This window comes from Pygocentrus nattereri, chromosome 22 (genome assembly GCF_015220715.1).
Source record: "Pygocentrus nattereri isolate fPygNat1 chromosome 22, fPygNat1.pri, whole genome shotgun sequence".
Lineage (NCBI taxonomy): Eukaryota > Metazoa > Chordata > Actinopteri > Characiformes > Serrasalmidae > Pygocentrus > Pygocentrus nattereri.
The window spans coordinates 9,808,502-9,824,328 of NC_051232.1; the positions used below are offsets into that span (position 1 = coordinate 9,808,502).

At 41.2% G+C, this 15,827-nt stretch overlaps 1 protein-coding gene and 1 pseudogene across 1 annotated transcript; both read right to left on the minus strand.

The window, feature by feature from the left end:
* LOC108411546 overlaps nucleotides 1-659 on the minus strand; it is a 43,878-nt pseudogene extending 43,219 nt beyond the window's left edge.
* Nucleotides 660-2,497: 1,838 nt separating this feature from the next.
* Nucleotides 2,498-6,824, minus strand: LOC119261967 (CD209 antigen-like protein E). The gene is made up of 5 exons (XM_037532559.1): nucleotides 6,683-6,824; nucleotides 3,878-4,138; nucleotides 2,947-3,089; nucleotides 2,765-2,871; nucleotides 2,498-2,630 (listed from the first exon to the last, which is right to left on the minus strand). The coding sequence occupies exons 1-5, from the start codon at nucleotides 6,822-6,824 to the stop codon at nucleotides 2,498-2,500; spliced, it is 786 nt and encodes a 261-aa protein (XP_037388456.1).
* Nucleotides 6,825-15,827: the final 9,003 nt, after the last annotated feature.

Here is a 15,827-nt window from a genome sequence, read left to right on the forward strand (position 1 = left end):
CCCCCTCAGTAAAATGGTTCTTAGATCTGTTCCTGTAAGGTCATTCAGGTCATCAAAGAAGTTCAGATGTTCAGCTGAAGAGGGGTGGGTCAGCTTTTAAGCTCTTGAATTCTCTTTGTACTTTTTTTAAAGAATCTTAAAGCACATTCCTCTAAAATAGCATTTACATATAAGTGCATTTTGTTACAAGAGCTCTATTTTATCGTCTTGTTAGTTTAGTCACTGTGTGATGTCACTTCTACAAAATGCCCCTGGTTTACGACCCTGTTACAGTGTCATATGTTAATTAGACTCACTTATGACACATTTCTGTTGGTTACTGATTAAAGCTGGTTAGTGTTACATTTCAATGTGGCCCTTTAACACTATATAACAAAGTAATACATGAGTTAGTGAAGAAACACTAATAGAGACTTACCTCTGTGCCGAGGATCTGCTGTATGTGAGTCAGAGGTTTTGTCGTCTTTCTCAGCATTTTTAATGTTTGTGTTTTCTGCAGTTACTGTGCCAGAGTTCCTTCTGTACTTCCTGATTTGATGAGTTTCTATGTCGTCCTCATTGGCATAAATGTCTTCATATGAGTGTCCACTGCTGTCTGAATTTCTTCTGTTGACTGCAGTAATTCCTGAATTTGCATAAATCTCCTCCATCACTTCCATTCTACTCTGACAGACTGGAGCAGAACTAATAAGTCTAATAAGTTAGAACTGATGACTTTGCTTGTGCTACTCGTCAGCAAGTCCCTGCAGAGTCTCTGTGCTTATCTGTAAGTGTTAATGGTCTAAATTAAGGAGATTGTGTTAGATAGTGAGGCCGGACACATATATGAGACTGTGATGGTCACATGGTACAAGTGTGAAAACAACTTGATGTAAATATTTTTCTTTAGTTTGTTTTCCCAAATTCAACTCCTGGCAGTGTCCCCACTTATGAGGATGTTCTTATGCAATTATGTTCTTATGAGTTTCATTGTTGAGTTTGTAGCCCTGTGCATATTGGATTCAGTTCATATTAGTTTTCCTTTATTATTTGACCTGCCTAGTAAATTATACAGCATCGTGTAGAACAATTAGATAAGATAGCACAACTCGTCTGAGCACCGGATCAGCCGGCCTTAGTGTCGTGTAGCTTAGTGGCGTCAAATTGATGCACAGTAGCTTCAGCTCTCATGTAGCAATATTAGTATTATAGCTCTTTATAACCTCGTAATTCAGAGGTTCCAGTGGTAGTCGGGAGAAAAATGTACACAGGACTAAACGAATCAGATTCTGAACATTTTTATTTAACACAGAGTAAGACAGAGGCGACTTTTCAAAAACCCTATTCATTCTAGCCATAGAGAAATGGGGCCTAGACCCGGAGTTCCTAATATGGGCATAACGAGGACTACAGAATGACACACAGCGACTGTGGTCTATGGCAGAAGCAGCCCAGCGGCAAGGTAACTTTTGGCAGCTGCTGCTTAGCGGCATCAACACTTAATCCATTTTTCATCCATAACACGGCAAGAGAGTCACATTTAATGTACCTCCCTACTTAAAAAAAAATTCATAGACCCCATTAAAAGTGTCTATTGGCTCCTGGTGGTTTGCATTATTGGCATCAACAAAGAAACATTTCTATAGTAAAAATGATGGGTCATGATTTATTGCTCATTGTATTAGATCATAATCATATCTCTACTTTAATTCCTTGCACACAAACATTCTGAAGGAAATTTATGAAAATGTTAATAATAAAAAAGAAAAGAAGCAACATTGAAATCTGATTTCTATGAAAGATGTGGTTAGAAATAGTTAAAGTTGTTAAAATCGTGACATTATGAACTATAGATCATAGAAAAGTACAACAGACTGAACATTACCACCAGAGGGCAGACTAACCCATTGTGCCTCTGTCATCTGAAGTAACATGGTTGACAAAGTTACAAATACAACACAAAGTTTTTGTGCCACAGTGACAATATGCTGGATCTTAAATTCAGGAGGTTTAACTGCAATAGAGGATCTCATGGTCAGAACTGACCTACTGACCCCTGATGGATCTTAGATTTCTCAAATGTAACTGCAGTCATGTGACCCTCCTCTTTAACACAGAAGTATCTGGACACGAGGGCTCCAAGTTCATACTGAGGACACAATTATAGACACTAAGAAACAGTGACTGTGTGTTTAGACTCTTAACATATTAAAGCTAATATACATCATCTGAGTGGACAGCAAAGCACTTTTTATGTCATTCTGGATCTGCTAAATGCTGTAAATGTAAATCAGTGATCACAGCTCTCCTCCTGAAGATCTACTTTCCTGCAGAGTTTAGTTCTAACCTACGTCTGTTGCTGCACCCATTACCCAACATTACTGCATCTGATCTAGTCGGTCAGAGAATTCTGAAGATGTTCATTAGTGGGAGCAGGTGTGACAGACTGTGGTTGGAACTACAGTCCATATCAAAGTAGATCTCCAAGACCATTTTATTAGTCAGTATCACTTTACCACTAAATGCTTTTCTCACAGATCCACCGCTCTTGGATAGAACATGGCATGTCATTCCAGCCCTTCTTATATTCAGAAATCTCAACACAATCCTCATAATTCTTATCATCATTTGGTTCTCCTTCACCCCAGAACCTGAAATCCAGAGAATCAGAATCAGTGTCTGATTGTTCACTCACTGTTAGGATGCCTTTATTTATCAGCTAGAAGGTACATTTGGTACTTGAGAAGGTGGGTTTAATCAGTTAGCCACTTAATCTGCTTCCTACCCGGTGGTCAGTGCTGATCCGTCCACCCATTTCCAGACTCCCTCCCTTTCACTGTCGGTCAGACCAATCCAAGCTCGACTGCTGCCCATATTGTTAAAGATGAACTCCTGCAATTGAGACAAGAATGAGCTGAAGATCAGTGGGCTGCGTTCCCTTTTCTACTCTCTCTCTCTCTCTCTTACGTGTTCTTCTCTGCTGTTTATGATCACCAGGTCTGCTCCTCTTCCTCTGCAGTCCTGACTGCTCTCACTCCAGATCTTCTGTCCAGTAGAGATGAAATAAACACTGGTGCTGAAAAACTTCCAACCCTCCTGCACGGCCTTCGCTATAAATTAAACACACAGAACACACATGTACACACACTCAGACACTCAGATCAAAGTATTGATACACATTCATATTAATAAAGTTCTCTGTATCTGAGTGGCTATTAAAAAGAAACAAAATTTACGGTAAATTCTGTAAGTTTGGTAATATTCTGGCCCAAAATGTGTGCGTGGATCAGATCTGATTGGCTAAAGTGAACTGCTTTAATCAATGAATGAAACAACCTCTGATGTCACTCCCACACTTTAGTCAGGGAACCAATAGATTCTGATTACACTGATAAACATTTTATGGCATCTTTATTTAAAAAAGAGTTTTTACAGTGTTCAGGAACTTTGGCTCTTCAGACATGGATCAAGTACCTTGAGGCTGAGAATGAAAATGTAAGTAGTGTTGTAATGTATGTTAACTAATCCAAAGTCCTTGACTGATCCATTCAGCTTTAAAAGTGTCAGATGAGCAGATGGTCTGACATTTATTTAATGGTGGTTTGGAAATGATGCCCCCTGTTTATGGTGACTTTTGATTATGTTTGAGTTTGAAATAATGCACAATAATGTAAACACGTTTATACCCCTCATGGTGCTTTGATGCTTGTTCTTAATGGCCATTTTGACTAGAACTCAAATGAAAAGGTATTTTCTGACTTTTGCACCTTACTGTATTGACACAGATCACAATGATTTAAACGTGGTAATAACACAAATTGTTTGTTTAACATTTTGAATTTACTTAGTTACTCAAAAAAGATTTGCCCATCTTAAACTTTAGAGATGATCTGCTCACCCAAATTAGAGAATTTCTGAAGACAGTCTTTCTGATTCTGAAGCTGACGTGTCACCGAGTCGTAGCTGGTCTGTAACTGGTCTCTCTCTGCTGCCAGTTTGGTGTTACTGGTCTGTAACTGGTCTCTCTCTGCAGTCAGGTTGGTGTAGCTGGTCTGTAGCTGGTCTCTCTCTGCAGTCAGTTTGTTGAACTTGACCCACAGCACTGCGATGCCAGCCAGCAGGAGAACACACAGCAGCCCCAGACACACTGCAGCCAGTCCTGAAAACAGTACCAGTGAGTAGAAACAGTGTACACACATAATGTCTTCTGTCTTTGTTTAAATATGAAATATGAATTAAACTTCTGCTCAGATATGATTTGAATAATAAAAAAGAAAAGAGGTATTCATATCTCTGTTATTTCTGTGTATGTCTAACATGTGTAACATGATAAAGACCTGAGTCTTTAGGAGCTGGTGTAATATTACTGAACAGAACAGATCTTGAATGGAAGAAGCAACAAAGCGAGCCTCTCTGAGGGGCTTGCAGGGGGCAGTGGAAGTCAGGCGCAGGTGCTTGACATGCTTGGTACTTCACTAGTTTGTAGATTAATAAGTTACCCCTCAGCACTGCATCATATCTACACAACTTGCTTTTTAGTTGTTTAGTAGTTTTATCATGCTTCACTTAGTAGTTCTACAATTACAGACTATAGTTCATCTGGTTTCCTTTGTTATCCCACCTTTACCCCATTAATAACTGGTCAGGACCCCCTACAGGACCACCACAGAGCAGATGGATCATTCTCAGCACTGCAGTGACCCTGACGTAGTGGTGGTGGGGTAATGTGTGTTGTACTGGTATGAGTGGATCAGACACAGCAGTACAGCTCATAACAGCATGGCACACACACACACTAACACACCACCACCACGTCAGTGTTACTGCAGTGCTGAGAATGATCATCCACCCAAATAGTACCTGCTTTGTAGGTGGTTTGAGGTTACACCTCAGCACTGCATCATGTCTACACAGCTTGCTTTCTAGTTGTAATTATTAGCTACAGTCATGTAAAGAAGTAAATCCACCTAATGATTTTTTTTGACATACAAAATTTGACTTTGTCATCATTTTTAGTCTAAAAAACCAACGGATGTCATTTTTCTGTTGAAACAGTAAGTATACATCTAGGAATTTTTGCCCACTCCTCCATGCAGACTCCCTTCAACTGTGCTGTGTTTGGTCATGTGAAGATGATTTGTTTAAATCAACATTTTAATGTCCATGTATGAAACTTCCTTTTGTTCTCAGAGCACAAAGCTAAAGAAATGAGTGCAGTCTTCCCATTGATCAAACCACATGGATAAAAAAGTGAGTTTTCATCATTTATCATATTAAATTCAGGCTTTAGGCCACCTGGTATGACTGATTATATTATATGATATTATCAAAACAGCAGAAAATCCTAATTTGATTAGCATGGAAGTGAATGCACAGTTAAACGTTCATCCTGACTGTAACTTTACAAAGTGATACAAGACAGTTCAGTTTTTGGACATGAATGAGTTAAAGTTTTAAAATGTATTATAATATTATAACACAACCAGCGTAACTTGAAAAGGCAAGAAATCACTTTTATAAAACTTTATACTGATGTCTGATTATCATAGAGCCCCTAAATGCCATTAGCTGGTCCATTAGTGTGTCAGGGAGCTACAGTGAGTGAGCCACACTGAGAGAGGCTCCCATTAGCACGTCATACACTTCTGTTTTCAAAGCCTCAGATTGCCATCAGTTATCAGCTGAATAGCTCCCTCTTGTGGTTGTTCAGAGCTACTTCCATTCATGCAGATTCCTTAGTCTGCTCATGTGAGATGAAACCATGACTATATATGGTGATGAGTTTTCAGCCCTCTTTCTGTCTGGTTTATTTTTGTTTGCTGTGCACCTTGCTAAATATTTAAAGGGGAACTCCACCAGTTTTTTTCTCTCAAAATGTCTGTATAACAATCATTAAGATGTAAAAACAAGTCATTCAGAGCAGTTTGGTGTGAAATGCTCCATTCTAGAGAAACTTAAGAAGTCAGGGCTGTTCACAGTGGTGGTGATAGGAAGCAGACGTTTCTAAAGTTCTAGAGTTTAACGTTTCTAAAAGTTGCATCACAGAAAACAATTACACTTCAGTCACACTTCAAATATGCTGCCTGATGTCTGAGACATTGTTTTCTGATTTTTTCTGAAGTTCTTAAATAAACTTTTGGCCTAAAATTAATTGTTTTGAATCCATTCTTGGTGGAGAGCTACATGCAGGGTGTTAAGAGGCAAAACTTTTTTTTCCCTCGTTTTACTTGTTTCAGTGTTTTTCATAAAGAAACGCTATTTATTTAGTAACGGCCTCTTTTCACTGATTTTATGTTTCTTAACTGAAAGTCCACATTTGTTTACTGCACTGGCTTTCTGGGATTCACTGAACTGACTTGTGTGTTTCAGGGTCTCAAACTCATATTTGCTTTCATGTTTCTAAGTGTTCTAGAGAGCAAACTGCTCTATACTGGATCACCTCTGTGTGATACAGTACAGTGCAAGATACACCGTCATATTAATCACATTAAGATCCCTCAGTATGAGAAACCTTCAATAAAAAAGAGAATTCTATTGGTTACTCATTAAAGCTGGTTAACAAGACATTTTAATGTGGGCTTATAAGCACTATTTGTCATGGTGAAACAGGGTGAAGTGAAAAATCCAGTAAAGATTTAAACTGTGAGAGGTTTTGTCGTCTTTCTCAGCATTTTAATGTGTATTTTCTCTGCAGTTACTGTACCTGAGTTCCTTTTGTTCCTCCTGGTCTTCTGCGTTCCTCTGGCATTGTTCCCTTTAAGGTCTTCATATAAATGCTCACCGCTGTCTAAATTTCTTCTGTTGTCTACAGTAATTCCTGAATTTTCATACCGATCCTCCCTCATTTTCAAGCTGCTCTGACTGATATTAACTGTAACGACTCTGAAAACTGTAAATGTGACTCTGCGTGAGCTGCATGCCAGTTTAAAGCTGCTGCAGTTCCTGTGCTGAACCGTGATAGTAAACCACCTGTTCTAAATAAAGAAGATTGTGGTAGATAATGATGCCAGCCATAGATGTGAGACTGTGAGGGTGTCTGAGGTGTGTTAGTCACATGATTTGAGCTATTCCTATAGTTTTGAAGCCGTATTTCACCCTTTTGTTAATGTCACCACACAGTCATTATTGGATGTTCTACTCCACTGTGGTTAAGATGGTTCAATAGTAAACCAGCACTGTTATTGAGCTCCCTACAATCAGAAATAAGAAAAAGTTGGGACAGTATGAAAAATGCAAATAAACAAGAAAGAAGTGATTTCTAAAGTTTTTGTTGGCTTGGATTTCACTACACACAAGATATTCCATGTTTTATAACTACTCTAACATCCATTCCTGCCATTTAGGCCTACAATACATTCCAACCAAAGTTGGAAGAGGGGCAGTTTAGGGCTAATAACAAAGTGATTAAATAATGATATGATTTGAAACAGGTGACTGAAATCATGATTTCGTACAAAAGTAAGGCCCAGCCCTTCAGGAGCAAAGATGGGCAGAGGATCGCCAGTTTGCCAACAAATGCATGTGGGAATAATTCAAATGTTTAAAATCAATGTTCCTCAAAGACAATTCTCAGCTCAGTCTTCATTCTCCTGGTTATTTGGTTCTCCCTTTATCCAGAACCTGAAACCCAGAGAATCTGGCACCATTTCGGCTCACGCTGTTGTACTGAATGTGCTCTGAAGGTCGTCTTCTAGAGTGAAAGTCCTGTTCCTGTTTTTTTATATGCAACAACTCGCAGGCAGACAATCAGAACACGGTTCCAGACATGAGTGGTAGCCAATCTTATGTCAGGACACGCCCACCACCGTCAAAAATGATCAAAGTGTTATTCGAGCAGAAAAAACAAGCTAATTTTCCTCACGTGTGAGCGTTTCTGTATCAGTGTACGGCAGTATTTTAGGGCCACTGTTGAAAATAAAAAGAATAGACTCATGAGAATATTTGGAGAAAAAAGTTGTAACATTTAGAGAAAAAAAGTTTGTACTATTTCAAGAATAAAGTCGTACTACTTTGGCAAAACAGTCACACTATTTCGAGAAAAAAGTCGTGATATTTGGAGGATGAAGTGGGCTAACTGTAGAGGGGGCTGTTATAACGTGTTGGGGTCTCGGTTGCTGTACTGACACTGGAGTTCCACTCACTCCTGTCTCTTTGTGGGTCGATCACTTTGATTATCATTCTCCCTGTCTGTGAAACTTCATGCCCTCTTTGAATGGCACAGAGATGCAGCTACCAATAGCCGCGTTGACGACTCTGCCTGCGATTCTCCTTCCACAAAACAGACAGACGGTTTCCTTCGAGTCCGCCTGGCTCTTCATTCTAAATAAACAGTTTCCTGCTCAGACGTTTCTTACACTAATAACTGCCTAGTGCTGATGTGCAGGAGAGTCCGGGAGTGTTTTTTTTTTAAATTCCCCTCATTTTAACATGAGGAGGTACTGCCTTCCCTTTGCAAAGCCTTCTGTCACAATATTTGATTTTTTGGTATTAATGTCATTTTAATGTCATAATTCCACGTCTTTTTTCTCGAAATAGTAAAACTTTTTTTTCTTGAAATACTACATCTTTATTCTCAAACTTCTCTTTGCAGTAGTTTTCCATGTGTGAAAACGGTCTTCCTCAATTGTGAATGTTGAATTGGAATTGACGCCATAGAGAAAGAACACAGGGGCTTCCTTTGCATATATGCCACCAGGTGAGCCTCTGCCAGTAGGATGTCCACATCCAGGAACTTAAGTTTGTGGCACTGGACCCATGAGGCTGCCTCGTGGCTCCTCTCTCTCTTGTCACTTAACAGCTACTGGGTGAAAGAGAGGCATATTAGCAGGCAGAGAGACAAATGCGCACAGGTGGATGTTGCAACTTATAAACCCTAATGAACTCATCTAGCCTGGGCCTGTAGCATTATACAGCATCGTAATGCTTATATAAGTGAAAAAGTCCCAGTCAAGACTTTCTCTATGGTTACTGTACTGGAGTTCCTTTAGTTACTCTTATGTGTCTCTATGTCATCCTCATTGGAACAAATGTCTTCATATGAATGTCCACTGCTATCTGAATTTCTTCTGTTGTCTGCAGTAATTACTGAGTTTGCAGATATATCATTCCTTATATCTATTCTGTAGTGAGACTGGAACAGAAAATGGAAGTCTGAACTGGTCACTTTACGTGAGCAGCTTATCTACTGGTGGGAAGCCACTGCAGATATCTGTGCTCAACTGTAACTGTAAATAGTCTAGACTAAGCAGACTGTGGTAGATAGTTCGATAGTGAGGCTGGCCACTTCTGTGAGTTCTCAAGTCACCTGGTACTTCTGCTTCTTGAAGCAGAAGTTTCCAGCTCCTTGGTAATGGTCTTATATTCAGACTTTCAGAGTTGAGTTTGCAGCCCTGTGCACATTGGAATAAGCTCAGTTTCGGTTTGGCCTGCCTGATCAATTACACAGCAGCATGTGTATAACTGATCAGTGATGGATCAGCTTTAAAGCTGGTCTCTGATGTGCTTTAGTGGATCATTATGATGTGACACCAAACACAGACTGTAACATTATGATGTCTTCAATGCTGAATGAAGGTTCCTAAAACTACGTGTGCTGCACTCTAGTCCTGGTGGGCCATAGCTTTATTAAAAAGGCAACGAAAGAGCTTTGTGGGTTAATGTCAGCATTAGAAGAGGGAGATATCTTCAGAGTCATGGCCCACCAGGAGCTGAGAGTGATACTTCAGTCTTAGAAGTTTATTAGGTACTGAGTAACAATGTACTCATGATCATACTAATGTATTTCGTTATTTGTTATGGTTAGTATTTTGGAGCTCTGTAAACTGGAACGGCTGAAACCCTTTTTGTAGTACTAATAAAATAAAATGATAAAATTCCCACCAATTCAGCCCACAGCTGTTCAGCTCTGCCCATTCAGTGGGCCGGTGTGTCAGGTGGGACATCTATGCTGGACTTCATCCTTTGGAGGCAGAGTAGTTGGTCATGAAAGATCAAATATGACTTTGTGTGGACAGAGAATTGAGGGAAATCAATGTAATCAGACACACAGAAGTGTTTCAATATGCAGTAAATATTTTGCTATCCAGATAATCCAGAGGAGCTCAAGGTGCCTGGAATCCTGATACTTTCTACTCAGTAGTCAGTGCTGTGCCGTCTTCCCATTTCTAATTTCTGTAATATGCAACTTGCATCAGACTAAAGGTTCTAAAGGTGAAGTTTAGTTTAGTAACCAGTAGATTCTGCCACCAGAGAACATCAGACTCAGAGGACTGAGTCTCACTGTTCATTCTGTGAGCAACAGACTCATGAGTACATTATTTCTTAGAGATCTGAATGTTATAACAATGATTTTACCTGACAGTACCTGCAGAATTTCACATTAAACAGTTTTAACCCTAATTCACCTACTGTTACAATGTTGATATGGTAGCACGGACAGTCTCTGTACATGGGAAGCCCAAAGTAAAAGACCATGGAGTTCATTCCTAGAATAAATGTACAACAACAGAAGCAATAAAGATGGTTCAACTGCTCAAAGTATTCTGCCTGCTTTCTAATAATATCAATGTATCATTAAAACACTCTTTTTTCACAGATCCATCTTTGCCTGTAAGAGCACAGTCTGTCATTCCAGACCTTCTTTTCTCCAGGACCCAGAATCTCACCACAATCTTCATTCCCTTGGTTATTTGGTTCTCCATCCATCCAGTACCTGAAACCCAGAGAATCTGAATCGGTCAAAGCATTTTCATTGGGATTCAAGTCAGGAGAGAGTGCCATGCAAACACCTTCCCTTATTTTTCAGTAATCAGCATTGAGTTATTTTCATTTTATGTTACAGAGATGCAGTTTCTTGGTAGACAGGGTTAATTTCTCCTCTAATACAAGCTAGTACATTACATAATCCTGTCCTGGTTTATATATCCTGGCATATTGCTTCATTCAGATTTCCTAAAGCAGGTGTGGAAAGTGCTTTTTCCCATTTATATCTTACCTTTGATGACTTTAAATATGAAAGTAAACAGTTCACGGATCCTAACCGACAGGGAAGATGCATTTTTTTTCTTCTTTTTTTCTTTTTACAGACAGCTGACATTTTACACTTGGATTAGGAAAAGGCATCCTCTGTCAAGTATCAGATCTTGCTTTAACTGATTCCATTTGGCACATCCTTTCAATATATGGAGCTTCATATTCATAGATATTTATAGATATTTTCTTATTACTGGCCACAGGGGCCTTTTATTGGCTTGGGCAAATGGGATAAAGTGTAACACTTGTGTGCAAGGGCCATCACAAATGGTTATGCTAATGGACCAGTTCTAGGGCCGTTGGGAGTGGTGCAACTATAAATGACCAGAGACACACACACAAAAAGATTACGTTGATGTTTAGTAAACAAAAAAATGGACAGACAACAAGAATACCCAGTTGGCACAGATCTTTGGTTATCAAAAAAAAAAAACAATCAGTTACATTTTTATATATAAAATTTTACATTACAGTTATAATCCTCCTAGTTCTTTATTTAGGATGTATTAGTTCAAGTTAGTTAATGGCTGAGGTTATATTAATTATGGGTTAGATTAATTCGGTTAATTCACATTAAGTTTAGGTCAATATTGTCATTTCTTTCTAATTAATTATTTGCTTATTTAGTGTGGCTGTGGATTTTCTTTGGTTTGCAGGTTAAAAAGTAAGTATATCTATGTTTGCAATTATCAGTTGTATTTTTTTCTTATTTAGGCTGAATATTGTCAGTTAACCTATTTTCCTTCTTGCTAGATTTTACCGGGATCCATTCACATAGCCAACTCTTTAGCAATCCTTGTGAATACAACAATTAAATAAATGCAATAAAGTAAGAAAATAAAATCTTTTGCAACTGATTTTTGTACTGCTAACCTTCCTTACTTTTTCAGGGGCTCAAATGACCAATGACAATTGACATAACACCCTTTAACACAAATAGATTTTACAACAGTGAACACACTCCAACGTTTCCAAAGAACAAATAAAAGAGGAAGGAAAAGAAATCTTTGCTGCTCTTGATTCAGTGAATTACACTTCTCTTAATGTTTTGTTCCCGCTCTCAGGACAGTCCTGTCCATAAATGTTCCAGGTTTTTTTTTAAAAAAAGGAAAAACATCGCAGGGTCCTTGTCTCTCCTTGAGATTAATGTGGTCTCTCGCCTTTTTCCGATACTCTAATTGTTCTGTTCCAAACTTTCAAAAACTCAAGCAATCCAGGTCCTACCGTACAGGAGGAACCGGTTCAGCTTTTAGCTGTTAATAGGCCCAAAATCCGGGGGTCGGCTCGCCGTCTGGGGTCTGCTGTAATCACACTAGCTCCAGCGCACGATGCACCCACAGGTGTAACACGGAGAAACTGGATTTCAAAGAAGGAAAAAAAAACCCTGACCTGTTTTACAGGTCAAAAGAGCACAAAATATTTCAGTTAATGTCCATCTCACACAATATTAGAAGTAATTCACCAACTACAGCGCCGCGGGCTCCACAGCAGCAACACCATGGAGACAGGACAGCAGGCTGCTAGCTGTAGGCTAGCACTGACCTAGCTCCTTAACAACCTCCCTTCACAAACCTCCACACAGCTAAACACAACATACTCAGTCTCATTTAACAGCAATATAACACCACAATGTATTATGTTAATGTACCCATTAGTTAAACCTTGAAGTTTTTAATTCAGCCATATACAACAGTTATAATGAGCTTTAACTCACCAAAACCAGCCTGTTTTACTCAAAAACAGGGAAATTTATCATCCTCTTTGGGTCCTGGACTGGTAAACACAGGTAGAGCAGGTCTGTAATCTTTGTAGTTCAGTAGTTTGTGAGAAACAGGCTGTATCTTACAACTTCAGCACTCTCTCTTCTCCCCTCTCCCTTCTGCTTCAACCGTCTGCTCTCGAACTTTCCGCTCATCGCTGTTATTTGTTTTTAGCTGCAGTCTTAAAGGGCCAGCGCACTTTTGCTATGGTGCATTCAATTGAGTAAATGTTTTTAATATTTTAACTATTTTAAGGAATTATAATATAAATTAGTTCCTGTTATCTGTTTATTAGTGACTATTTCTGTAGTAATCTGTGTACTAATAGTTCAATATTTTAGAGTTTGTAATATCATATTTCAACGTGGGTTACACAAGCCATAAAACCAATGGGATCAGCATGTTGTGTGCTTGTGTTCTCGCATGTTTGTCATTCCAAGGTATCTGGTCAAGACTTTATTATCATATTATTAAATGAATAGAACTGCACGTACAGGACGGTCCGCTTTTGTTAAAATGAGTCGCTGAAACCAAACATATTAATGTGCTGTTTCATCTGATGAATGTTTTATTCATCTGAATGACTTTGTTTCAAAATGATACATGATGGTGATGACTGGACAACTGAACACCACAAAATATGTCATTTTAAAATGAAAACATTGCCACTAACACATTCATGATTTATTGCCATGTATGTTAGATGAGCTCTTAGCTTTATTAAGTGTATTGGACATGGACAATTTATCACACAGCTTTCCCCAGCCACTTCCACTAGCTCCCTGGGAGGGATTCCGAGGCGCTCCCAGGCCAGCTGGGCGATATAGTCACGCCAGCGTGTCCTGGGTCTTCCCCGGGGTCTCCTCCCCGGCGGACTTGCCTGTGACACCTCCCAAGGGAGGCGTCCAGGAGGCATCCTAACAAGATGCCCGAACCACCTCAACTGGCTCCTCTCGACGTGGAGAAGCAGCGGCTCTACTTTGAGTCCCTCCCAGATGACCGAACTTCTCAGCCTATCTCTAAGGGAGAGTCCAGCCACCCTGCGGAGGAAACTCATTTCGGCCGCTTGTATTCGCGATCTCGTTCTTTCGGTCATTACCCAAAGCTCATGACCATAGGTGAGGGTGGGAACGTAGATCGACCAGTAAATCGAGAGCCTTGCCTTATGGCTCAGCTCTTTCTTTACTACAACAGACCGGTAAAGAGCCCGCATCACTGCTGACCCAGCACCAATCCGCCTGTCAACCTCCCGCTCCCTTGTACCATCACTCGTGAACAAGACCCCGAGATACTTAAACTCCTCCACTTGAGGCAAGAGCCTATCCCCGACCCAGAGAGGGCTCTCCACCCTTTTCCGCGTGAGAACCATGGCCTCGGATTTGGAGGTACTGATCCTCATCCCGGCCGCTTCACACTCGGCTGCAAACTGATCCAGTGAAAGCTGAAGTTCACGGCCTGATGTCCCCAATAGGACCACATCATCTGCAAACAGCAGCGATGTGACCCTGAGGTCACCAAACCAGACACCCACCATCCCCTGACTGCGCCTAGAAATTCTATCCATAAAAATTATGAATAGAATCTGTGACAAAGGGCAGCCCTGACGGAGTCCAACTCTCACTGGGAACAAGTCTGACTTACTGCCGGCCATGCGAAACAAACTCCTGCTTTGTTTGTAGAGGGCCTGAAGTACGTACTTCCGAAGCACCTCCCACAGAATACCCCGGGGAACACAGTCGAATGCCTTCTCCAAATCCACAAAGCACATGTGGACTGGTTGGGCAAACTCCCATGAACCGTCCAGAATCCTGGAGAGGGTAAAGAGTTGGTCCAGTGTTGCACGACCAGGGCGGAACCCGCACTGCTCCTCCTGAATCCGAGGTTCGACTATAAGCCGGACTCTCTTCTCCAGTACCCCTGCATAGACCTTACCAGGGAGGCTGAGGAGTGTGATTCCCCTGTAGTTGGAACACACCCTCCGGTCCCCCTTTTTAAAAAGGGGCACCACCACCCCAGTCTGCCAATCCAGTGGTACCACCCCCGACGTCCACGCAGTGTTGAAAAGGCATGTCAGCCAAGACAGCCCCACAACATCCAGAGCCTTGAGGAACTCGGGACGGATCTCATCCACCCCTGGAGCCCTGCTGCCAAGGAGCTTTTTAACTACCTTAGCGACTTCGGCCTCAGTAATGGACAAGCCTATTCCCGTGTCCCCAGACTCTGTCTCCTCACTGGAGAACGTGTTGGTGGAATTGAGAAGGTCCTCAAAGTATTCCTTCCACCGCCCAATGACAGATCGCTTGGCCTGTCGATACCTGCTAGCTGCCTCTGGTGTCCTACAGGCCAACCATGCCCGGTAGGACTCCTTCTTCAGCTTGACGGCATCTCTCACCTGGGGTGTCCACCACCGGGTTCAAGGATTACCGCCCTGACAGGCACCAACTACCTTGCGACCACAGCTACAGTCAGCTGCTTCAACAATGGAGGAGCGGAACATGGCCCATTCTGAGTCAATGTCCTTCACCTCCCCCAATATCTGGTCAAAGTTCTGACGGAGGTGTGAGTTGAAGATCAATCTGACAGGTTCTTCTGCCAGACGTTCCCAGCAAACCCTCACTATACGTTTGGGTTTGCCTGGTCTGACCAGCATCTTCCCCCACCACCTGATCCAACTCATCACCAGGTGGTGATCAGTTGACAGCTCAGCTCCTCTCGTTACCCGAGTGTCCAATACACATGGCTGCAAGTCCGATGACACGACTACAAAGTCAATCATTGAACTGCGGCCTAGGGTGTCCTGGTGCCATGTGCACTTATGGACATCCTTGTGTTCAAACATGGTGTTTGTTATGGACAAACTGTGGTTTGCACAGAAGTCCAAAAACTGAACACCACTCGGGTTCAGATCAGAGAGGCCATTCCTCCCAATCACACCCCTCCAGGTCTTACTGTCGTTGCCTAAGTGAGCGTTGAAGTCCCCCAGTAGGACAATCGAGTCTCCAGGAGGAGCACTTTCAAGCACCCCTCCCAAGGACTCTAGGAAGGCTGGGTACTCTG

Excerpts from the sequence above, each read along its gene's own strand:
- LOC119261967 (XM_037532559.1), bottom strand. The coding sequence starts at position 6,824 with ATGAGGGAGGATCGGTATGAAAATTCAGGAATTACTGTAGACAACAGA. Across the intron at positions 4,139-6,682 it reads GAGGAACAAAAGGAACTCAG|GACTGGCTGCAGTGTGTCTG; the intron begins GTACAGTAACTG and ends TACTGTTTTCAG. Across the intron at positions 2,872-2,946 it reads TAAACAGCAGAGAAGAACAC|GAGTTCATCTTTAACAATAT; the intron begins GTAAGAGAGAGA and ends TCTCAATTGCAG.